Here is a 26,676-nt window from a genome sequence, read left to right on the forward strand (position 1 = left end):
TCTCACTGGGCACTGTGGTAGTTTTTCCCAAATGGTTAGGCCCAACATTATGCAAACTTATGTTTGGAACTATATATATAGAGTCCATTCCACGAAACCGGTACGATTTGAGTCCCTCTGACCTTTTTCGGTGTATTTTATCTATTGGGTCACCAAAATATATATTTTAAAAGCTTTTTGTGTTAATTGAAATGTCTCCTTTAATAATGTTTAAAAATATGACATACATTTTATCTTCATATTAGAAATTATTTTGGTTTTTTTAGTTGACACCACATATTTTGTCACGTCCCTCAAGGTCTTCTATGAAAGTTTACTTGGGATATGAATAATAAAATGAGAAAATAATCCATTCATTTGGCCATTCCCATAAATATCCATCTGTGCTTTTTTGCTGATAATGTTTTAAATTCATGATTATTCATTAAAATCACATCTTTTAGTTCTGTAATTCAGTAACCCCTCAACCCCGTAACACAAACCATTCTCCCCCTATAAAAATAATGAACTGATACTTATGTGACACCATTAATAGGAAGTGACATGACCGTGAGGAGACACAGGCAAGTTAGCACCTTCTTTACTAATTATAACTAAATTATGTTGTGAAATTGTGTTTGTCAAGTTTAACGACTCAACGCCGTTACATCAATTAAAAATAGAAAACTATTACTTGTGAAAATTATCTTTGTTATTTCAACATTATTCATGATTTCTTAATATCATGCATGCCATGTGCTCTTCATTTATTCACTTGATTTAGAGCAGTGGCCAATTTGGGCAAAAAATCACAACCCCGTAACAGCTACATTTTTATTATTTTTTTTTTTTTTGTTAAGTTTATGAAAAAGTAATTTAAAGTTATGGAAAGTCTATTATTTAAAGAAATGTTCAGAGCAATCATAAGAAAACTGACTTAAGTCAAAAATGATGAGGTTGCCGTCACAAAAAGTGCCATTTCAGGTTTTAGTATAGCAAAAAGTGTGAGATTTTATGTAACTTTTATATTTGCAATTACTGAATTAGTGTGAGGGACATCTGATTAATAGGAAAATGTTGATTTTATCACAAATGCATTGTATAATAATATTCAGAGAGCTCCCATAGTGTCCATAACTTAAAATAATGACCAATAATAATAGGGATTTGATGCCTGAGATGGGATAATGTGTTTTTCTGGAAGTTAAATATGTCATTAATGTTGTGGGGTGTTCAGAAAAGTAATACATTTTGGTAAAAAAATCAAAAAAAAAGTTTCAAAGTTTCCCTTTTCGAATAAAGGTATTTATTTCTCAAACAATGAACAGTACATATGATATATAATGTTTTAAATAGCTAAAGGCACAATATTCGTAACTGATGCATAACTGGCATTTTCTCTGGGCCAAGGCTCATTTAAAATGGACTGTGGCAAAGTGGAAAACTGTTCTGTGTTCAGACAAATCAAAATTTGAAGTTCTTTTTGGAAAACTGGGACACCATGTCATCCGGATTAAAGAGGACAAAGACAACCCAAGTTGTTATCAGCGCTCAGTTCAGAAGCCTGCATCTCTGATGGTATGGGGTTGCATGAGTGCGTGTGGCATGGACACCTTACACATCTGGAAAGGCACCATCAATGCTGAAAGGTATATCCAAGTTCTAGAACTCCCATCCAGACTTCGTCTCTTTCAGGGAAGACCTTGCATTTTCCAACATGACAATGCCAGACCACATACTGCATCAATTACAACATCATGGCTGCGTAGAAGAAGGATCCGGGTACTGAAATGGCCAGCCTGCAGTCCAGATCTTTCACCCATAGAAAACATTTAGCGCATCATAAAGAGGAACATGCGACAAAGAAGACCTAAGACAGTTGAGCAACTAGAAGCCTGTATTAGACAAGAATGGGACAACACTCCTATTCCTAAACTTGAGCAGCTTGTCTCCTCAGTCCCCAGACGTTTGCAGACTGTTATAAAAAGAAGAGGGGATGCCACACAGTGGTAAACATGGCCTTGTCCCAACTTTTTTGAGATGTGTTGATGCCATGAAATTTAAAATCAACTTATTTTTCCCTTAAAATGATACATTTTCTCAGTTTAAACATTTGATATGTCATCTATGTTGTATTCTGAATAAAATATTGAAATTTGAAACTTTTTTGGAATCGGGTTTGTATAAATGTTTGGCAGGTTGATTTACGATGGACCTTGCGTGTGAGTAATTCCATGAACTCCCGATCAGAGGCCATACGTTTGACTCCTGTTGTCCAGTCCACATTGTCCGCACAGCATGTGAAATGGAAATGTGCTCACATCCTCATCAGCGTTAATGAGAGACTCAGTGTTGCACAACACAGTTTGAGCTCATTGATCATGAAAACCATGTCTAAAGCTGCTCAGAACTGCGCTGTGACCTGGACGCCGGCCTCCCAAACCCTGATCCCGGCCGTGTGTCCTGTCCTAAAGGGGGCCTTTCCCCGGCCTGTCCGATAACATTCCATATACACACTGACAGATAATCATTATCAGCAGCAGCAGTCGTCAAACGCACAATAATCAGGCTGCTGTCAGCACATGGCGCCTAGCTAGTGATACTTCTCATATGTCCCATGCTCATTTTTATTGACTTTCAGAAGGTTTGTATTTTTGATGATCATGAACCCTACGTGATTAATCAGGAATCTCTCTAACTGTTTTGATAACTTTTTAAAGGACACTTACACACTAGAGGAAGCTCTGGCATGTGTTAGATTCTCTTCAGGTCTTCCAGATGAAGGAAAAAAGTGTTTTCTCACGTGAAAGAGTTTATGATTCCATCCAAAGTTACGAAATTAAAGTAAGAAGGATTTTTTAAAGGGGGCATATCATGAAAATCTGACTTTTTCCATGTTTAAGTGCTATAATCCTGTCCCCGGTGCATCTACCAACCCAGAAAACGTGAAAAAGGACAACCCAGTAACTTTGTTTTGGCAAGTTTTTCTCTGCAAGCATGTAAAAATGCACAAAAACCTGCATTATAGAGAATTTAAAAATATTAAGCAGCACAACTCTTTTCAACACTGAAGATTGGAATAATGGCTGCTGAAAATTTAGCTTTGCATTACATGAATAAAATAAATTTTAAATTATATTAACATAGAAAACACTTATTTTAAGTTGTAAAAATATTTCACAATTTCTACAGTATTTTTCTTCAAATAAATGCAGCCTTGGTGAGCATAAATACTTTTAAAAAACATTAAAAATGTTACTATTCAAATTATACTATTACACTATATTTATACAGTATATTAAACTATAGATAGATAGAAGGTTAGCTGCTGGTGAAGATGTTGCACTTTTATGACCTCAGTGTCAAAAGCACTTAAACACGTTTAGGCCAGTATACACAATTACCCAGACAGCCCGGGCTCTGATCAATAGCACAGTGAGTGCTCTTAGACATTTACAACAGCTCCTTAAAGAACATTCTCAAACCATCTAACCGTAAGTCTGGTGGTTAGAGGCTCCTCTCCGCTCCATTTGCTGGATGTGTCTTGCTGCACTGTGGTTTTCCTGTAGTTATCCTTGTCAATAAATCTGGTGACCTCCACAGGACACACTGTAAGTGTCTCAAAGAGTTTCATAGGCCTTTTAATAAATAAAAGTGACAATACATATTTAAATGGATCAATGAATATGTGCAATAAAACTTTAATGACAGAGAATTGATATGCATCAGTCAATAGTCAAGTCACCTTTATTTATATAGTGCTTTTTACAATGCAGATTGTGTCAAAGCAGCTTTACATTGATAACTGGTATATAATTTTGGCTGCACAGCAGCTCTTAAAGAATAGTGTCAATGCAGGCAGATCAAAGCACTGTTGAATATCAAATGTTAAGTCAAATGTCAAGTGTCCCCAACTAAGCAAGCCAAAGGCGACAGCGGCAAGGAACCCAAACTCCAACAGGTGACATCAGGTGGCAAACAGGTGGCAAATAAAATGGAGAGAAAAAAACCTTGGGAGAAACCAGGCTTAGTCGGGGAGCCAGTTCTCCTCTGGCGAACAGTGCTTTGTTACGACTCAGGTTGCTATCATAAGTATTTATTTCAGTTCCATCCAGTTGAGGATCGTATTCATCATGCCGGTATGGACGGTTTGTTGAGGAACTGATTATAATAATCTAATAATCTGAACTTTGGTGAAAATTCACGCCGCGTTAACCAATCAGGGACTCTGCTTTGGTAGTAACGTGTTTATGACGTGATCAGCGGTGGAGACCAGAACAAAGATAAAAGTCGCTGTGTGTGGCCACCCTCAGCTCTATGATGTGTCATCATATTTTTATCGAGACAGGAATAAAAAGGACATTGCCTGGAAGAGGATAAGCGAAGAAATCGGACAATCTGGTTAGTTAGTAAAACGCTTTGCATGATTTTAGCCGTTGATACTATCCCACCGGCTAGCTAGCAAAAGCCGGCCGGCATAACCGAGTTAAATTGCCGCTATTGGTTTCCAGCTGACAAGATGATGTGTTTATTCAGAGGATCTGTGCAGAAAGAGATGGAAGCCCCTCCCATGACGCAAATTCGCGCCTGAACACACTTTGTTTAGACGCGCGAATAGAGCGAATTTGATGCGCGTCTGAGGCATCTGACTTCAAAATGTTCAAGCGTCCAACTAGACGCGTCTGACGCGAATTTGACGCCCCAGACTCGTTCGGTGTGAACGCAGCATTATAAATCTCTCCAACAGTGTGTAATGTTAGCTTTAGCCCCGTTAACCGCAGCATACGATCAAACTCATTCAGAATCAAATGTAAAGATCCGCAAAATAAATACCATACTTACATGATCTGATATGCTGCATGACGAACACTTTGTAAAGATCCATATTGAAAGTTATATTAGCTGTGTAAACTTTGTTTATGCAATGTATAGAGTTGCGAGCGTGGGGGCGGGGAGTGCGAGCATTTAAAGGAGACACACGCTGAATCGGCGCATTTTTAATTATGCCCCAAATAGGCAATTAAAACATTGTATAATAAAAAATCTATGGGGTATTTTGAGCTGAAACTTCACAGACACATTCTGGGGACACCTTAGACTTATATTAGGCTACACCTTGTGAAATAGGGTTCTAGGGCACCTTTAATGAGTTAATGCCCTGATATACTCACGGCTAAGTTAAAAGTACAGATTTGGAAATACCTTTGCAGGGAACATTCAGACATCGCAATGTTGCCATGTCCGCTGTTTTCCAGTGGAATTGGGTTACTTTAACACTGTTGCCACGGGTTGAGGACGTCCTGCGGCGTGAATAGTGCGGCGCGAATCGTCCGTTGACGCGCGAATGGCGCGGCGTGAATTGAGCGTTCATGTCCACGGGTTGAAGCAACCCCAAATAACATCATTACAGAGCCTCGGACATGACATGCAGAAAAAAAATAGAAGGCTAAATCGTGCGCATGATTTACATGATTTCGTTCCCTCGATTTATAAATAATGAGCATGATTTAGTAAATCGAGGGAACGAAATAGTAAATCGTGTGCACAATTTCATTTTTTTCTTGCATGTCATGTCCGTAGTTTATATCTTCCAACTGGGCTAGTTTTGAGTAGCAATTGGCAGGCTTTTGTTGTGAAAACCTAGCAACACTGAGACATCGTCAATTGTGCTGAAAGCAACATTTAGATGAATATATAAATATGTGCGATCAAGCTTTCCTCTCAATAGCAAAATAAACACACATGAAAAAAATGACTGTGGAAAGAAAGCATCTGATCATAGAGATGTGGATGTTTGCACCAGCTCTGTAATTCACTGGTATCATGTCGACAGATGAGGTAATTAAAACACTGTTATAGTTTAATTATGAAGTATATTTGAAACTATAGTTAAATTAATCAATTTTCTTTGCATGACACATTGACATTACAGTACAGAATAGCTCTTTCGGCATTATCCTGCACATTAAGCATTCATTTCATGTGATATACAGAGGCTCTCGGGAGCGCGCGTAACCGTCACATCCTTTTGATTTTCCCGGCGATGGGCGAAACCGGCCCGAAGTCCTTGACATCAAAAAAACAGTCGATCTATTCTACTGGCTTTTATAGACAACCTAAGAAGTTGGGGAAAGTCTCGTTTTTTAAGTTTCGTTACAAGCTGCTGACACATTGGCAATACAAAAAGCGATTAATACATTACATTTCTTACATAGCCCCTTTGAAATACATTCACATAGAAAACAGTTGTTTTAAATTGTAATAATATTCCACAATATTACTATTTTTACTGTATTTTGATCAAATAAATGAAGCCTTGGTGAGCAGAAGAGGCTTCTATCAAGAACTTTTCACTTTTAAAGTTATACTAGGCCTATATACTCATATTCAGTATGCAAGTAGATGTAATAAAGAAGATCAATCACAAAACAGTGATGAGAGGTTTCATTGAATAATCTAAAAATGTAAGTTCACAGGAAATTTTCAAACATTTTCTTAAAAAGTAAATGCTTACAAACCCCAAATTTCATAGCACAGCTAAAGCTGAAATGATTCACAACCCAAAGTTTGATTGACATGTACCTAAGAGATTTACTGTAGAACAAGCCCTATCCAGAAACACAGAAGGAAATAGGAATATGAGCGCTGTTCCTCCTTGCAAACACTGTACAGAAACATATGTGATGTTACGTTACTAAGCAACAGTGCAGGAGAAACTGCAGCATCACTTTTCATTTGAATAAGTGTCTAGGACCAGAGCTTCCTGGGTCGGGCCAATCACAAGGCTATTACAGCAGCCATTAACTTCTGCAAATATACTGACTCTGCCCACTACACCATCTGTGCTGCGGGTCATCGTTTTATGGCCTGATCGCTGTGCTGTAGTGGCTCTCATAAGGAAACGTCTTGGTTTTGGCCACTTGCTTAATTGTGTTTTTCTTAAATTATTAAGTTATTGTCCTACTGATGGGCTCAAATGAGAGCAGCATGTGAACCTAACTAAATTATTCTGCATTATCTAAAATGACCATTAGTGGAAAACGGAAATAAACACCACAAATGACACGATAACAGGGTGTGGTGTGGTGAAAAACGAGAACGCTGAGGGACTTTTATCGAATAACCAGAAAATGGCAAGATCTTTTTTTCTTTATAGGCTGGGGATTGAGTCATCTTCAAATAAAAGCTCATCTGAAATCTCAGATTAATAATTAATCAAATATTAATAGATTCAGCCAGCAGCTTCTGAGTCATCTAAAGATCCTGACTGTCTTATCTGGATGTATTTTGTGGCCAAAAGTGCTCTTTAATATTTGTGCTGGCTAATGAATCCTGGATTTAAATAATTTATTGAAGTATTTTTTTAATATTATCATGATCCTGGGAGTTTTCTTTCAATTAAAAAATATATTATTATTATTATTAATCTGACATGATCCAATCAAGAAATCAAAAATATAATAATAATAATAATTATATTATATATAATAATTATATATATAATATTTATTATTTATACATAAAATGTACTTATTATTTTAAAATAATAATAATTATTATTAATCTGACATGATCCAATCAAGACAATAAAAATATAATAATAATAATTATATTATATATAATAATTATATATATATATATATATATATATATATATATATAATATTTATTATTTATACATAAAATGTACTTATTATTTTAAAATAATAATAATTATTGTTAATTTATTAATCTGACATGATCCAATCAAGACAATAAAAATATATTTATTATAAAAAATATAATAATAATTATTATTATTATCATTATATTTATTTATGTATTTAAAAATAAAAAAATATGATTTAATAATGACAATAATAATAATAATAATAATAATAATAATTTTTGTTATTATTATTACATTTGCTATACTCACCCTGCAAATAAAACAGAAGCAAATGTGGCCAAATGAGATATACATTCATTCATTACAGTCAAACCAAAATGTATTCAGACACTTTGAACATTTCATTCATTAATACAGTTTAGTTAAAAAAAATGGTAATAAAATATGACAAGATCTCAGAGTGTCAGAGAAAAAAATTATCTTAATTATATCAGATAACACTTAACCAAAACATGGTCAGGTCAAAGTGTCTGAATAATTTTTGGTTCCAAATTTTTATCAATTTTACAGGTAGTCCACTGTATGAAGAAATTGTGGGTATAATATGTCACAGTTTACTTTATTTTGCTATCCTCACTTTCATAAATGAACTATATATATATATATATATATATATATATATATATATATATATATATATATATATGATATCTGACAAATATTTTAAAAATAAAATAAAATAATATTTTTATAATTTTTATAATTTTATAATTTGGATTTTAATTTGCTACTCAGCCTGCGAATCAAACAGAAGCATTAGATGGTTATATGTGCGGTCAGACACGTGCTGCTCACAGACAAAAGCTCTGAGGGCAAAAAAAAAGAAGCAATTTCACATTAAAGCTCATTAGCAGAGAAGCGGTGGTGTTTTGCGGAAGTGGATCACCTCTAATGTTGATTGTGGTCGAGTTGAAACGGTCAGACTGAAGTTACAGGAGCTCTAATGTGCTCCTAATTAGAGAGGACAGTCACTTGAGACCAGAGCTGTGTCCATAAAACATCTCAGAAACATTACTATGTGTTTACGAACAGACATCAGGGCGTATATGCTCTAAAATGTGAATACACTGAGAGGAATCATCACTTAGAGCAAACGGCCATCGTTGCCAAGTGGATTTGAAATGTTAATGTAAGAACTATAAATGATTTTTACTGTTGCTCCACACATTTGAAAATTCATCAGGACAGTTTGAAAATAATTATAACTTTAGAGTAAAAACGGTAATATTGTGAAATATTATTACAATTTAAAATAACTGTTTTCTATGTGAATATATTTTAAAGTGTAATTTATTCCTTTGATGAAAAGCCAATTTTTCAGCATCTTTACTCCAGTCTTCAGTGTCACATGATGCTTCAAGATTCAAAAATATGAATTATTCCAAACATGTGTGTGTGGAATAATGTATGTTTAGCGGCACATAAATTGTTACACACTTCACTAAACACTCTCATACTCAAATTCAAAACTCTTTTTATTTTTTAAAATATTGCTATTTAGGTTTATTTTTATTGCAGTTTAGTTAGTTTTAGTTTTTATTTATTTCCAGTTAATCATTTTAGTGCTTCAAATGTTCCCAAGGCAATATTTCTATTTTTTTTAAACTATCATTATTATTATTATTATTATTATTATTATTATTATTATATATATATATATATATATATATATATATATATATATATATATATATATATATATATATATATATATAATTAATTTCAATTAATTTCAATTAAATGTTTTTAATAGTTTTAGGGCACATTTACACGACAATGATGTACTAAAAATTGAAAGATTTTCCTTTGCATTTTTCACATACAGATGACAACGTCAAAATGATCTCCATTCACACGGATCCACGAAAACAATTAAAGCGCTGTATTCTGCTGCCAAGCCAGTAGATGGCGATGTCACTTTGTAAAGAAACACAATGTGCCTATAGACTGAATGCATTATACGTATGCGCATTACATTTTCACAAATTTGCATTTTTGTAGTTTAAGCAGAAACAATAATGGTATAGTTTTCAAAAACTTGCACCAGTTTTCAAAAGTTTGCCTTTTCAGGCCCTCAAAATGCCGTTGTCGTGTAAATGAGTGGCCAAAACGCATAAAATGTTTTCCATTTTTAGTTGAAAATGGTGTCAATTAAACTAAAATGGAAATAAACATTTTTATGCGTATTACGTGTTCAGTCTATAGGTGTGTAGTGTTTCTTTACAAAGTGACATCGCCAACTACTGGCCTGGCATGAATAATGCAACGTTTTAGTTGTTTCCACGGATCCGTGCAAACTTGGAAAACATCGTCTGTACGCGAAAAAGACAAGTGAAAAACGTTTTATCGTGTAAATAAACATGCCCTCAGTTAACGATAAAAACCCAGAAGCAAGGATCGCAAACCTCTAGTCTTAAGGAAACTTAGCAGCCAAACAAAAAGTGAATTCAAATCATCACAGTCCACATTAAATGTCATAAAACAAAAATAGGAAAAACACAAAGAGTTGTAGCAAGTCTGAGGTACAGTATGTGATGAGTTTATTCTTTTAGCTTGAACTCTCGCATGCAGTTTGACTCACAGACTACAAACATGATGCATATAAAAGCTATTGATTTATGTTTTATGCTATTTTGATATTTGTTTCATATAAATTCATAATATACCTAGAATTCATTTCTCTCAATACACGTCACATTCACATGGAGCAGTTACTGTGTTTATGTGGAACATACAAGTCTCGTACATGACACGAAATGTAATGATAACATTCATAACTATAAAAATGTAAACAAATACACGCTATCCCGCCAGTCATCAAGATGCATGTCAAACATTGATAACAGAAATATAGAACTAGAATCAATTGCTCCATTGGTGAAATATGCAGTAAACAAAAGTGGTGCACATACATACACTATTTCTCATGTTATATATATATATATATATATTTATATAAAGAAATGCATAATACAATTAAAAAGTCATTTTTCAGCTTTAACATAATCAAAATGATTATATTTCCCATATAACTTATTATATTGAATAAGTATAATTTTGTCATTTTTATTTTAGCTTTTATGATGCATAACCTTTTACTTTACACCTTTCACATTCCCTATATAGATTATAATTAATAATTTATGCATTATAGAAATTATATAACAGATTGCATATTCCTACAAAATATTTACACATACCAAGGACCATTTTTGAGAGAAATATTTTAAAAATGCAAAGACGAGAATGCAGAAAGATGCAGAAGTTTTGGCTTAAGACACGGTGTAGAACAAAACGGAGATCATATACAAAAATGAATTCGCAACCACTGATGGATCCGCTGCGATGCAGAAGTGAAGAGGGTGGGCACAGATCTCTAACCGGTTCATTCACTAGCCGTTTCAAGTGCAATATCAGTGAGACGGGTACAGGAAAGGATGAAATAAGACAGGTTTCACAGTTCAGGATGTGATAGAAGTCTTGAGGTTTTGTGGAAAGTGTTTGCTACAAGCTCTCGACCGAGGCAGACGTAGGGAAGGCACGTGTGCGAATGGCTTTCTAGCGTGTTGAAGAGAGACCTGAGAGGCACTGAGCCATTCTGAAATACTGATTGGGAAACTTGTATGTGTACAGGTGAGATTTCATGCAGCTATAATTACACGTGTATTGATGACAACAAGCTGTGGAAATACGTCAACTCTGTCTCAAGTAACATAGGACAACAAATCGCACACTAGCTTAAAAACGAAAACAGACACGAGGGAATCTTCTCGTAACAAACACAAGTAATTGAATAAATGACATTTAAAGAGGAAGTGTGTCATTTCTGCAGCAACAGAAGCACCAAACATTCCTGCTCATTTCAATTGGGAGCTTCAGTCACTGGAAGTATGTTTGACATCTTGACAATAGCAACACAAGAACACACCCTGGCCTTCACTAGTGCTATATTAGATGAAGAAATATGCTTTTTGCTCCTATAAGTGTGTAGTTACAGCATCTACCAGCAGGGAATAACTGCTGAAGTCAACTGGACAAACTTTGATCTATGGCCTGTTTTTTGGAGCAGATGTGACTAACTTTTTCTAGTTTATATTAGGGGTGTAACGATACAGAAAACTGCAGCAGGGGGAGAAAACTAAACAAAATAGCTTTTTTTTGCCTTGAGATTTTCCCATTTTATAATGGGGGTTTTCAGTTTATGAGTAAAATAAGGTCAGTGGTGAATGGGACTTGATTAAACTTGGACGTTTTGTTCTACAGCGTAAACTGCACACACTCACACACCAAACGTTATTATCTACAGTAGTTTCTTTTTTTAAATAAGCAAAATTTGTATTTTTGATATGGGTGTGTCTCATTTACATTGTACAACAAAACGTCCAAGTAAGTTATGTTTGCCTTATTTTACTCATAAATTGAACACCCCTTTTGGAAAATCTCGATGAAACCACTGGCGAATTTTGTCTTGCAGGTTTTGATGTCAACCCTACAGCACTCAATTTAGGACCGCGTGATACATTAAATATTTACAGTATATTTGTTTTTATTTTGCTGACAATATAACATGAACTGATGCTGTAAATAATACAATAATTTCTATAATATTTGTAATGATATTTATGTAATGGTGAAAAAAATTATATATTATGACAAATTACACCATTACATAAATTACATAATTATCAAAATATATACAGTTTAAAAATTATACATAAACACTTTCATTCAAAAGTATGGGGGCTGTAAGAGTTGTTTTTGAAAGAAGTATTTTTATGCTTACCAAGTCTGCATTTATTTGATATAACTACTGTAAAAATAATGAAATATTATTACAAATTAAAATAACTGTTTTCTATATTATTTTGTTTTAAAATGTAATTTATTCCTGTGATCAAAGCTGAATTTTCAGCATCATTACTCCAGTCTTCAGTGTCACATGATCCTTCATTCTAATATGCTGATTTGATCCTCAAGAAACGTTTCTTTTTATCAATGTTGATATACACATTATGAAGAGTTTCGATGCAAAAACCTTTAAGTCCGTCTGACATGTTTTCTTTTTATCAGGCTCCTCTGTTTAGGTTCAGTAATTTCACTTTAATGGCAATTAAAACGTTATTAGTCAGTTATTGAAATGCCTTGTTTTCAAAAATGTCACTTTAGTCAATTTATTGGTATTTAACAAATTTGACTGTCTTTTGCTGCAAACCCAGCTGTTCATGTGCAAAAACCTCTAAGTCCAGCTCTTTGGACAACAAGACATAGTAAAACGACCATTTCTGTCAGTTTTACAGCAGCAAAAGGAACACTGTTGTGTTTACTTGCTACTCATGAAATCCTGTCATTGCCACTGCAATGATGGACAAAACATGATACAAATTTTGCAGCTCGGCAATTGAAAGCCGGCTCATACGTACAACGTCAAAAATCGTATAATGATTGATTTGCATCTTCCGACTGGTTCTTCTGTGGATTTAGAGGCTTTTGCTGACAAGGGAATTGGTGTTTATTGGCTTTTACCAATGAATATTTCTGAATGGACTGACACTGGGATTTAGAGTATTTGAAGCGAAAGTATTTGATGAACGTATACTATGTGCAGAGAGCATTCGCTCAATATCACTATCTCATTTTTTTTTACAGCTTTTTTAGTTTAGCAGCTTTTGCATCTGAACACTTCATATATATCAGACTTTTTTAAGGTTTTGACATTAAGGTTTGGTGCTGTATATGGGACAGAAATGACACACCTCACCTTTAAATGAAAGACACTGGGTGAAGACCGTATCAGATCATGACATGAGACAAAACAGACATTTCAACAACATTTGGTCCATCGCCATTTTACCCAGTGCGTGAAACAGGTTAGGGGTAGCAGCTTCACTGCCTAACTAATGTTAATCACAGCTCCAGAATAGGCACAGTGTTCAAGTATGCTCAGGCAGTATGGCATAGACATCCACATCAAAGAGACAAGGTCACCTGACCCTGACAAATAACTTGAAGTTGTAAACAATTGTTTGTGTCAAAGAAAATTCACTCGGTTACCTTTGTCCTCCACTTCCTTTTCATGCTTGTCCTTTTGGTATTTGTTTTTAACATTCTGCGCCAGACTATCATACGATGGCGGAGAGGATGTGGCGGGCGTTGCATCAGAGTCTTCTGAAGCGGTGGTGTTGTTGCACTTGTCATTGTCCACAGACTCTTTACTCGGCACCTTTCCGTTTTGCTGCTTAGTCTCTCTGTGGACATTACGAACTTTCTTCATACTGTGTCGGACCATGTGGTTCCTGAAGGCTCTCTGAATGACTGCAGCAGACATTTCTTCATGCTTCCTGCGCAGAGTTGTGGTTATAGGCTCGTATGAGGACTTGGATGGGTTGGAGGCCATGAATCGTTCTTCCATTTGTCCATGGAGCATGTCCATCTCGCCTCCTTCCCCAAGAACGCGCTTGGTGAAAGCGAACAAGATATCCAGACAGTGGATGCGATCGCCGCTCACCATCGGCAAATCCATTGACATTAGCTGCAGTCGGTTGGGTTTGGGTATTCGCAAAGGAGGATCCAGCGAATTTGCGAAGTCCGACAACTTGCCGTACTCCATGAACTGCGTGGCTTTCGGGTCAAACTTCTCCCAAACCTCGTAAAACCTGTCAAAGTCGTCTTCGCTCAAAGGCTCGGCGCTCTCCTCGGTGGCCACGCTGAAGTTCTCCAGGATGACGGCGATGTACATGTTCACCACGATCAGGAAGCATATGATGATGTAGCTGACGAAGAAAAAAATGCCGATGGGCGGGTTCCCGCAGTCTTTTTTCTCCGGATTGCAGTCTGGTGGTTTGCTATTTAGCATGGGTGCCAGAAGGCCGTCCCAACCTCCCGAGGTGGTGATCTGAAACAAACACAGCATGCTGTTGCCAAACGTCTCAAAGTTGAACATGTCGTCGATGCCGCCTGATTTTTTGACATAGGCAAAATTGGACATGCCGAAGATGGCATAGATGAACATGACGAGGAAGAGCAGAAGTCCGATGTTGAAAAGGGCAGGAAGTGACATCATTAATGCAAACAGAAGGGTCCGTATTCCCTTGGCACCTCGGATAAGACGTAGTACGCGGCCAATCCGGGCGAGGCGAATGACACGAAACAAGGTCGGTGAGAAAAAGTACTTCTTAATGACTTCTGCCAGGAACATGCCTGCAACGACAAGAGGCAAACAAACTCTATTTAACCTGTTAGCCAGAGTCCCTGCTTTTCCCAAGAAATGGCATACCCAGACTAACACAGATACAGAACCCTTTGCACTAAAAGCATAAGTATGGTCTCATTTGAAAACAGAGCCTTGGCAGTTTATTGTAAAGTCAGAATTATTGTCATAATGAAAAAATAGTTATAAATAACTTCAAAGTTAAGTCAAGTTATTAGAAATGTATTTTTATGAAATCTCTTTATGAAAATAGAATTGAAGTTGGCATTGTTTTAATGTAGAAATGCCAAAAGCCACATGCCTGGCTATGTTATAGCTCAAATCTGAAGATAAGTCTAAAACAGTTCTTTCTGGTTCTCGAATCTGATTGGCTGATAGCTGTGTGATATTTTAGTGATAACAGCACTCCTACCTTTTCACCGTTTGTATCTCTCTTAAAGCGACCGTCATGGCGGCTGAGCAAATCCAACGTAATTTTTGCGAATACTACACTTGTTGTACCACAAACAAGTTTTTTAGGCGAGAATGTAGTTGTTTAGACCTGAAATATGTGACTCATATTTAATCATAGTGCCTATTTTACAATTTGTTTAGACGTTTTCGGAGATGCGAGCTCCAGGCTGTCAGCGGCTGTTCAGTGCTCGTGTACCCGCTGAGAACAGCTTCATCTCGGCCAGTGCTTCGGGGACTTGCCTCTGGCTCTTATAGCGGTTAAACATGAGATAAAATTAATTTTGTCCCAACTATTTTGAGACTTGTAGCAGGCATTAAATTTGAAATGAGCTAATTTAGTGGAGAAAATTGTAAAATTTCTCAGTTTAAACATTTGTGTTGTGTTATCCATGCTCTATTATGAATAAAATATTGGCTCATGTGATTTGAAAGTATTTTAGTTTTCATTTTATTCAAATTTAAAAAATGTTCCAACTTTTCCGGAACTTTTTGGGTTGTAAAAACTGCTATAATGTGAACCTTTTAAACATATACACCTAAAGAATCCTGCAGTCACTACGATTTTCCTTTTACTTAGATTGCACAAAATAGTGATAAGTGATATAAATGCAAATTATACTGTCTTGAGTTTTTTTGTCAGGTTTTATGCATATGATTGTACAGAAAAGGATTAGGGCCAAGCAATAATAAAAAAATAAAACCATCTCGAGATTAAAGTTGTTAAATTTTGAGAAAAAAAACGTTAAATTTCGAGAAAAAAGTCGAAATAAAATGTTGAGAATAAACTTGTTAAATTACGATAAAAAACTCGTTAAATTTCAAGAAAAAAGTCGAGATAAAATGTTGAGTATAAACTCGTTAAATTACGAGAAAAAACTTGTTAAATTTCAAGAAAAAAGTCGAGATAAAATGTTGAGTATAAACTCGTTAAATTACGAGAAAAAACTCGTTAAATTTCAAGAAAAAAGCCAAGATAAAATGTTGAGAATAAACTCGTTAAATTACGAGAAAAAACTCGTTAAATTTCAAGAAAAAAGCCGAGATAAAATGTTGAGAATAAAGTCATTAAATTACGAGAAAAAGTCGTTATATTACGAGAACAAATTCATTAAATTTCGAGAAAAGACTCGTTAAATTACAAGAAAAAGGTCGAGATAAAATGTTGAGAATAAACTCGTTAAATTATGAGAAAAAAACTCGTTAAATTTCAAGAAAAAGGTCGAGATAAAATGTTGAGAATAAACTCATTAAATTACGAGAAAAAAGTCGTTAAATTACGAGAAAAAAGTCGAGATAAAATGTTGAGAATAAAGTAATTAAATTACGAGAAAAAAGTCGTTAAATTACGAGAAAAAAGTCGAGATAAAATGTTGAGAATAAAGTAATTAAATTACGAGAAAAAAGTCGTTAAATTACGAGAAAAAAGTCGAGATAAAATGTTGAGAATAAACTCGTTAAATTACGAGAAAAAAACTCGTTAAATTTCGAGAAAAAAGTCGAGATAAAATGTTGAGAATAAAGTCATTAAATTACGAGAAAAAAGTCGTTAAATTATGAGAAAAAAGTCGAGATAAAATGTTGAGAATAAACTCGTTAAATTACGAGAAAAAAACTCGTTAAATTACGAGAAAAAAGTCGAGATAAAATGTTGAGAATATTTACGAGTTTATTCTCAACATTTTATCTCGACTTTTTTCTCAAAATTTAACAACTTTAATCTCAAGATGGTTTTATTTTTTTATTATTGCTTGGCCCTAATCCTCTTCTGTATGATTGTGTTCTTTGACAGTTTTTTATAAAAATTAGATCCTCTTTCTGAAAAAAAAAGAAAAATTGCAATATAATCGGCTTTCTTACAGTATCACAATATATCACAAAATATCATCCTCGTGAAGGTTAACAGGTTACCATCAAGCACGTCCCATGCTTTATTTTCTCATTCATTTATCACACTAATATGTCAATAACTTATAAGTAGCACTTCACTTTTTGTGATTATTTTACGGTTAAATTTTGAATTATGCAGGATTGCAAAAAAAAAAAAAAGACACTTTCTTGATTTTGCAATGTGTTTGGGAGGGAAAAAACTGGAGGGACTGATAAAATAAATTAGTAAAGGGTCAAGTCCTTTTGTCATGCTGCAGATCTTACCAACTATAGACAGGATGATGACGACAAAGTCAAATACGTTCCAGCCAACTATGAAGAAGTAGTGTCGTAGCGAGATCATCTTTAGCACACATTCACCGGTGAAGAGCACAATGAAGACAAGATTGATCCAGTACAGCACGTTGCCCATTTCTGTGGTCTGATCTTCCGTCTCCACCATCATAATAACCATGTTGAGCGCAATAAGGACCATAATGAAAATGTCAAAGGCCTGATTGGCTACAAGGTCAAAGATGAATCCTTGAATTTTGTTCTAGAATGAATGAGAAGATCAAAAGACATTTACAACAAACAAGAAAAGATGAAAACAAGAAAATGCTTTTGCATATATGCTGTAAGAGATAATAATACAGTTCTAGAGGGACATACTGACAAGAATGTAATTTTTGGAGGAACTATTCTTTTACAGGAATGCTTACTTTTGGCCTTGGAATGGGTTTTTGAGGTTTCTTTGAGCCGAGCTTCTTCATTGCATTGTAATATTTCTTCTGCTCTTCTGTCATGAAAATATCCTGACCCCCAAAGTAAAGACAGAAAACAGAAAGATCATTTTGTGACAGAAACCAAGAAGACCTTGATTTTATGATCAAAAATATGTACTATGAACGTAAAGAAAAAGTCGTCTGTGTGGAGCATCCAGTAGACAACAAACTAGCATTAGAAGAAACCTCTGATGTCTGAAATCAAGATCAGAAGCAGCTTAATCATCAAGCCTAAAGATACTTATCTTTTTCTTCTGCTGGTTGAAGTTGTCAATGATGACGCCAATGAAGAGATTTAATGTGAAAAAAGCTCCAAAGATGATGAAGATGACAAAATAGAGGTACATATACAGATTCACCTCATACTCTGGCTGCTCCTCTACCTGCAGAGATGGACAACATGTAACAGTATGATTAAAAGCATTATGTATACTAGTTTTATAATTAATGCAATCTATAATAATAAAATAAAATTAATTATATATTATTGAAGCAATTAATGACACGGAATGACTTACACCGCGAGAGTCTACCGCTGCATACATAATGGGCATCCACCCTTTAAAGGTGGCCTTGACAAAACGAACAAAAAAAATTAACAGTTTATTTCTTAATTTTTAGGACTGTTTATTTTTTTGCATTATAATATAATTTTCCACAACAAATCATTTATTTATGGATGCTTGTTCCCACCACTAAATGAAAAAATAAAAAAGGTAATTACAACTTCTTATCTCATAATTCTGACTTTTTTTCCCCCTCAGAATTGCAAGATATAAACTCACAATTATGAGTTATAAAGTGAGAATTCCGAGATATACAGTCAGAGTTGCATGATATAAACTCGCAATTGTGTCTAAGTTTAACTAAACTTTTTTCTCAGAATTGCAAGTTTATATCATGCAATTCTGACTTAAAAACACTGCTTCATGAATCATCGGAGCATAAATGAATCAGTGTCGAATCATGATTCAGATCGCGTGTCAAACTGCCGACGGCTGAAATCACGTGACTTTGGCGCTCCGAACAGCAGATTCGACACACTGATTCATCTGTGCTCCGAAGCTTCCTGAAGCAGTGTTTTGAAATCGGCCATCACTAAATAAGTCGTTATTTTGTTTTTTTTGGTGCTCCAAAAATTTACATATAAAACAATTTTACAATATAAAATTTACTTTATAATATTAATATTGAATCACTGTACTCACATGAACTGATTTAAATATGTTTTTAGTACCTTTATGGATCTTAAGAGAGGAAGTGTCCATTGCTCCCTATGGAGGCCTCACGGAGTCATCGGATTTCAACTAAAATATCTTAATTTGTGTTCTGAAGATTAATGAAGGTCTTCTGGGTGTGGAACGGCATGAGGGTGAGTAATAAATGACAGAATTTTCATTTATGGGTGAACTAACCCTTTAAAACTCACAATTCTGACTTTAAAACTCGCAATTGTGACTTTAAAATTTGCAATTCTGACTTTATATCTCGCAATTCTGACTTTATATCTCGCAATTCTGACTTTATATCTCGCAATTCTGACATTATATCACGCAATTCTGACTTTATATCACGCAATTCTGACTTTATATCTCGCAATTCTGACATTATGTCTTGCAATTCTGACTTTATATCACGCAATTCTGACTTTATATCTCGCAATTCTGACTTTATATCTCGCAATTCTGACTTTATATTTCGCAATTCTGACTTTAAAACTCGCAATTGTGACTTTAAAATTTGCAATTCTGACTTTATATCTCGCAATTCTGACTTTATATCTCGCAATTCTGATTTTATATCTCGCAATTCTGACTTTATGTCTTGTAATTCTGACATTATGTCTTGCAATTCTGACTTTATATCTCGCAATTCTGACTTTATATCTCGCAATTCTGACTTTATATCTTGCAATTCTGACTTTATATCATGCAATTCTGACTTTATATCTCGCAATTCTGACTTTATATCACGCAATTCTGACTTTATATCTCGCAATTCTGACTTTATATCACGCAATTCTGACTTTATGTCTTGCAATTCTGACTTTATGTCTCGCAATTCTGACTTTATATCTCGCAATTCTGACTTTATATCTTGCAATTCTGACTTTATATCTCGCAATTCTGACTTTATATCTTGCAATTCTGACTTTATATCATGCAATTCTGACTTTATATCACGCAATTCTGACTTTATATCTCGCAATTCTGACTTTATATCATGCAATTCTGACTTTATATCTCGCAATTCTGACTTTATATCACGCAATTCTGACTTTATATCTCGCAATTCTGACTTTATATCTCGCAATTCTGACTTTATATCACGCAATTCTGACTTTATATCACGCAATTCTGACTTGATATCACGCAATTCTGACTTTATATCTCGCAATTCTGACTTTATATCATGCAATTCTGACTTTATATCTTGCAATTCTGACTTTATATCTCGCAATTCTGACTTTATATCTTGCAATTCTGACTTTATATCACGCAATTCCGACTTTATATCTCGCAATTCTGACTTTATATCTCGCAATTCTGACTTTATAACTCATAATTGCCAGTTTAAATCCCACAATTCTGAAAAGTCGAAATTACTTTTTTTATTTAATGGTGGAAACAAACTTCCATATTTATTTTACTTAAAAATAATGTACATAATAATTATATATTTAAATAAATTAAGTACATTGTAAATAAATTCCCCAACCATAGCCGATTTTCCATTGATGTTAAATATTTATTCTTATGATGGAACACATAATTCTACATTTTCTATGTTCTAGATTTAAAAATAAATAAATAAAATCTCTCTCATATTTATTGACCACTAGCTATTGAGGGCATCTTTACCACTTGTAGCAGGGCCAGGTATCCATTCCCCACATTGTCAAAGTTGATCTTCAGAGTTCTCCAGTAGGTTACATTCTCTACCCAATTGACACATTCTGTCTTGTTATAGACATCTGCGACAGACAAGCGCTGGTCCGTAGAAATGTTTACACATTCATTAAACTTTCCAGCAAAGAAGTTGACGCCCACAATGCTAAAAATGAGCCAGAAGATGAGACAGACCAGCAGAACGTTCATGATGGAGGGAATGGCACCAAGAAGAGCGTTCACAACCACCTGTGTCCACAGAAACATCACAAACTTACAAAGTCTTATGAGTATGATGCAATAATCATGGAAGCACTTTGTTTGACAGCTAGATTTGTATTTTACATCCAATGTTTTGAATCTACTTGAATATAAATGCTGCTGGTTGAAATTATTATTCCTCAGACTGAAATAAAAGCAGCAAACTTTTAATCCATTTCAGAGCACATACATCAATATTGAGATATAATCAAAAGGCTGAAAAATCGATTACGTGACTTTTAGCCCTATTACAATCCTGGTACACCTGTAAAACAAAGTGCATCCTGTTTTAATTCTGTTGACTTGGTTTTGGTAAAGAAAGGAAAACACACAAGTGTAGTAAGAAACTGCTGATGCATAATGGTTAGCAGTAACCGCAGCAGGAGAACACATCGTTACCGGCAATGACAAAAAACAAATGAGTGGAGAAGCTGGGAAAGAAGAAAGAGGAATGGAGAGGGAAAGTTATCAGTGCACGCTGATCTGTGCACTCACTGGTTTTATCTGTTTTGCATTTCGGAGGGTTGTGCAAAGTGCAGAATTGAACACATCAGCTCCGTTTGAATCTGTCAGAAAAATCAAATTCCAAAACTGCCATTTAAAGAAATAAAATTAGACAGTAATGTATATGGGTGTGTGTGTGAAATATATATATATATATATATGTAAACATTTATTTAAATGTAACATATATTATATAAAAATAATATATATATATATATATATATATATATATATACACACACACACACTTTTATAAAAATAATTAATTCAATTCAAATATAATTAATTCAAATTCTGCATCCAACATTGATTCAATTTCAGGAACCAAACTGCAATTTAAATGCTTTTCAATTCAATTCTGAATGACGCACAACCCTGACAGTTTGGCATGAAAAAGCATGACCTTTAGGAAGTACCGTGAAGCCACAGTATTTGTTTACTGTAAACGAACAAACACAAAAAGAAATTAAAGCACATGTTAAAGGCACTCAGCAGCAATGACACAACCGGATGCATGGTGTATTTCTAGACACTGTCGATACAAACAGAGCAATGAGTGGAGAGGAGAGATCAGTGATTGCCACGTGAGGGGAAGTCATCGCAACATCACATTTATGTGGAAAACGTATGCAAGCATTTGGTCAATAACAGCACTATTGACCTCCTGAGCTTATTACATAAAGCTGCAAGTCAATGCTCCCTACCATTGCTTGCAATTCACAGCTTGTAACTGTTTAGTAAAACACCACAAATGGTGACCGGACACAAGATTATATCACAGTACTGACCCCATCTCACACATTACAGCAGATTTTACATTGTATCCATAGTGGTGAGCCAATACAAATGTAAAAGAAATGTAATAATATTACTATGAACCGCATAGGAACATTAGAGTGTTTGGTTTCTAAATATCTAAATGTTAAATTTCAATGGTTTCAAGCTCCTGGCAGCCTCACTGTGTTCAGCTTTTTAAGGGATGAGGTCAATGTTTTCCACTTTCTAAGCACATTTTACTGAAAAATAGCACAAAAATCTCCACTTAGTTCCTCTGGGATGCTGTGAAAACAGTAACCAAGCTTAGCGTAAAGTCACTGTTTGACATTCATCTCAGTGACAAATTCACCTGAACCCACACAAATCCACCTTTTTATCTGCATTGTCTAAAATGAGGAGCTTAAACTGATGGTAAGCAGTCTTGTGCTGATTGATCAGGATTATTGGGGACTCATGCTGTGACACATGTTTAGCTGGAACAGTCAGAGGACAAGACAGAGGAAAAAGCCACAGTGATGATTTACTGTACAGCAGGCACACATTTCTCTCTACGCTCTTAAAGTCAACATGAAATCAAATTTAATTCCATTTTCTTTCTTAATGCATGTTTACGGTCTTATTGGGAATGATTATGTGCACTTTATACTAAGGCAGGATTTCAGTAGGTTTGGGGTTTCTCTGATGCTGGTTAATTGTCGTATGACCATTTCTGTAGCTTGATTGCCTGAAAAAAAGTATGCCTTGAAATGCAATGGAAGTCGCTTTCGATAAAAGCCAATGCCAAATGCTTACATGTAATGTAATGCATGAAAACAAATAAAATATTTCAAATAAATTTTTAGTGTTTTATTTTGATTGTTTCAATTTAAAATAATTCATTTATTTTAATATTGGGTCATTTCGTGTCAACTCAACCAGAGGTCCCCGGCTAAAATTTTTGATTTTGTTAATATTTTTTCTGTAGAAAGAAAATATTACATGTCACAGATGTATATTAACTGAGTAATCCACTATTTTGTAGAGGGGCTGACAATATGACAATCTTCACATGAGATTTGGAGCCAAATCTGAGGGGTGTAAAGTGACTTTGGAAAGATGGCAGCATCATTATTATTTTATTTTTACACAGAGATTGGTTGGTCTATTAATAAAATCTGTTTACTTTAGCAATATTTGTTTCATTACAAGCCAACAGTGACCGTTCAAAAATGGCAAAAAGCACTTGTGTGTTTTTGCCTCAAGTTTGCATGCCTGTAACTCAAGAAGTATTGAAGATATCTAAATATCCTTTTAGATTCTGGTTCTAAACAAACTTTCCTTTTGGTATCTTCATTTTATAGGCTCTCGATGGTTCAATCCCAGAGATATGGAGATCTCAATGTGGCTCCATGAGCAAATTGGTCAATTGTACACATTTTCAGTGGTCAAAAATCAAATGTGGCTCACTTTGCACACAGCTGATACTTTCTTTCTTTTAAAGAGGAATATTTGAAGAACAAATAATGTTGAAACTAGAAATGTATCTCATGGTTTTCTATCAACTCAATTGCATAAAACATACCTGTCTGAGTGCCATAAATATTCCTTTTCCAAAGTGTGCATGCCTGTAACTCTTATAACAATATATCTTAATGTCCTTCTAGATTTTCATTCTTAAAGGGTTAGTTCACCCAAAAATGAAAATAACAACATTTATTACTCACCCTCATGCTGTTCTACACCCGTAAGACCTTCGTTCATCTTTGTAATGCAAATTAAGATTTCAAAACACTGCTTCATGAAGCTTCGGAGCGTTATGAATCTTTTGTGTCGAATCAGACACGCAATTTGACACGCGATCCGAAGCGCTGATTCATTTATGCTCCGAAGCTTCATGAAGCAGTGTTTTGAAATCGATCATCACTATTTATTATTTAATAAGTTGTTATTTTGTGTTTTTGGCGCACCAAAAATATTCTGGTCGCTTTATAATATTAATATTGAGCCACTGTACTCACATGAACTGATTTAAATATGTTTTTAGTACATTAATGGATCTTGAGAGAGGAAGTACCATTGCTGGCTATGGAGGCCTCACTGAGCCATCGGATTTCAACAAAAATATCTTAATTTGTGTTCCGAAGATTAATGAAGGTCTTACGGGTGTGGAACGACATGAGGGTGAGTAATAAATGACATTATTTTCACTTTTGGGTGAACTAACCCTTTAATAAACTTTCCTTTTGTAATCTTCATTTTCAAGGCCATATATAGTTCAGTCCCATAGATATGTGGATCTCAATGTGGCTCCATGTTCAATTTGAATTTTACTGATTTTCAGTGATCAAAAACCAAATGTGGTTCACTTTGCACACATCTGAAACTTATTGAATTTAAAGAGGAATGTCTGAAGAACAAATAACATTGAAACTACAAATGTATCTTGTTTCCCTCTATCAAAACAGCTGAATACACGCCTCTCTGAGAGACAAAAACACTTCTTGAGTAAATATTTCTTGAGTTAAAAAAAAACAAACAAAAAAAACACCACCACAAGTGCTTTTTGCCATTTTTAAACTGTCAACGTTGGCATATAATGCTACAAAGACTGCGAAAGTCAACAGATTTTACCAACAGACCAACCAATCTCTGTGTAAAAATAAAATAAAAGGTAAATTTGAATTTGACCTGTTACATTTTAATGATTTAAAAAATTATTATATAATATAGAGAGATAATATATATATATATACCCCAAACCCACTCCAGTGTCACTGGTTTTCAGTTTCATGTTGACTTTAATAAGCTGATCTGCTCAGAGGACTTCATTCAGATGTATCACCCGTTATCAATGCAAAACTACAGAAAAGGGCTTTTCACACTGCAATAAACCTAAGGTTAACATTGTTTTAAGTCTGTGACAAGCCCATTTTAACTCTGCTTTTGTCAAAGTTTTATAGTTATAGTTTTAAAGGATGTTGTCAACCTAAACTACAGTGCAACAGACAACCAATCATGAGCTCGGCTCATTAAATATTCATGCAGAAATTTTTATTTTGTCTATTTAAATTGCTATATTTCTATTTTGGCAGAAAAGTCACAGAAATTTTCAAGTGCTGTCTATGTTATTTAAATTTTCTTTCTTTTTTTTCATTTATTAGAGCGGATCTTTGTGGTGACAAAAACATTATTAAACAAGGCTGCATAGTTGTTGCATGCTGTCCAATCAGAGTTTTAAATTTTGTAAAAATAAAAATCAGAGTTTACAAATGTTCACTGTAAAAAAACCTGACTAGCACTTGCACCTGGTTAGATGCAAACTATGGAACAGGATAAACCAGAATGACACTGGATTAACCATTTTCAGTGTGAAAAGCCCAAACGAAGACCAAAGTTTGCAATGAATTCAGATCCGCTTCTCTTGTCAATCAGCCTTTATTTGGCCACGGTATACGGTTGTCAGTCCCATATTTTAGTCCTTAATACAGTTACGTTCACACACAGTTCAGGTGTTTATGGGAGTGACAACCACATTCTACAACCAAACTCACACCTGTTCATTTTAAGGACTCACAACCGCAGTATGGACTGGACAACTAGTTGTTCGTCATGTATTAGTGTGCGAGAGAGCCGCTCGGTGCTGCACAAATGTGTGACTATCGTGTGTTGTGGGTTTTCATGCATGGTTTCGCTTCTGATAACTTACAGCGATGGAGAAATGAGCTGTGTCATCTAAAGGTTTTAGATCCAGTCACTGTCCTCCACCAGAGCTTCTCCTGCCAGTTTTGTGTTTCACACGCGACTCAAAAAGCTGCTGTCGATTAATGAAGATTTGATGGATGAACTCGCAGGTCAATTGGACTCTTGTTGTATCAAAGCAAAAGTGATAAAGACTTCAGTTTTATGGACGTTGCCATCTTTGATATTAATTTGGTCACTGTCGGTTAGTGATAAAAGAACACGTGCTTGAATCCCATTGCACATTCATACAGACAGTATTCGAGACGCTACTGTAAGTTTCTGTCTGAACGGGATTCGGGATTCACACCTGAAAGCAAATGCGGTTGTCAATCCCAAAAACTGACAGTGTGAACGCAGCCTTTGATTGAATAAAGTCCTCTATATTATAACAGTTGTAATACAATACATGTTACGGCCACATTAAAAGACTTTACCCTCATTCCCTCGAAGCGCGAGAGAGCTCGGAGAGGTCGGAAGGCTCTCAGCGTTCGGAGGGTTTTGATGGCGCCCAGCTCTGAATAGTTCAGGGCGTTGGCCACCAGGCTGATCAGAGAGACCTACACACAT

The 26,676-nt window shown here is 35.0% G+C and overlaps 1 protein-coding gene across 5 annotated transcripts in view; it reads right to left on the reverse strand.

Moving 5' to 3' along the window:
• Positions 1–12,873: 12,873 nt before the first annotated feature.
• The window catches only part of scn1laa (sodium channel, voltage-gated, type I-like, alpha), a 71,806-nt gene continuing 58,003 nt past the window's right edge, over positions 12,874–26,676 (reverse strand). For all 5 annotated transcript variants that reach the window (XM_048194660.1, XM_048194658.1, XM_048194656.1 and 2 more), the window contains 7 exons: positions 26,544–26,666; positions 20,821–21,096; positions 18,478–18,531; positions 18,205–18,342; positions 17,897–18,001; positions 17,460–17,730; positions 12,874–14,845 (listed from right to left, as the gene is read on the reverse strand). In XM_048194660.1, coding sequence (XP_048050617.1) covers positions 13,677–14,845; positions 17,460–17,730; positions 17,897–18,001; positions 18,205–18,342; positions 18,478–18,531; positions 20,821–21,096; positions 26,544–26,666 — 2,136 coding nt within the window. In that variant the 3' untranslated portion in view covers positions 12,874–13,676. The remainder of the gene's footprint in view (positions 14,846–17,459; positions 17,731–17,896; positions 18,002–18,204; positions 18,343–18,477; positions 18,532–20,820; positions 21,097–26,543; positions 26,667–26,676) is intronic.

This window comes from Megalobrama amblycephala, linkage group LG6 (assembly GCF_018812025.1).
Source record: "Megalobrama amblycephala isolate DHTTF-2021 linkage group LG6, ASM1881202v1, whole genome shotgun sequence".
Taxonomy (NCBI): domain Eukaryota; kingdom Metazoa; phylum Chordata; class Actinopteri; order Cypriniformes; family Xenocyprididae; genus Megalobrama; species Megalobrama amblycephala.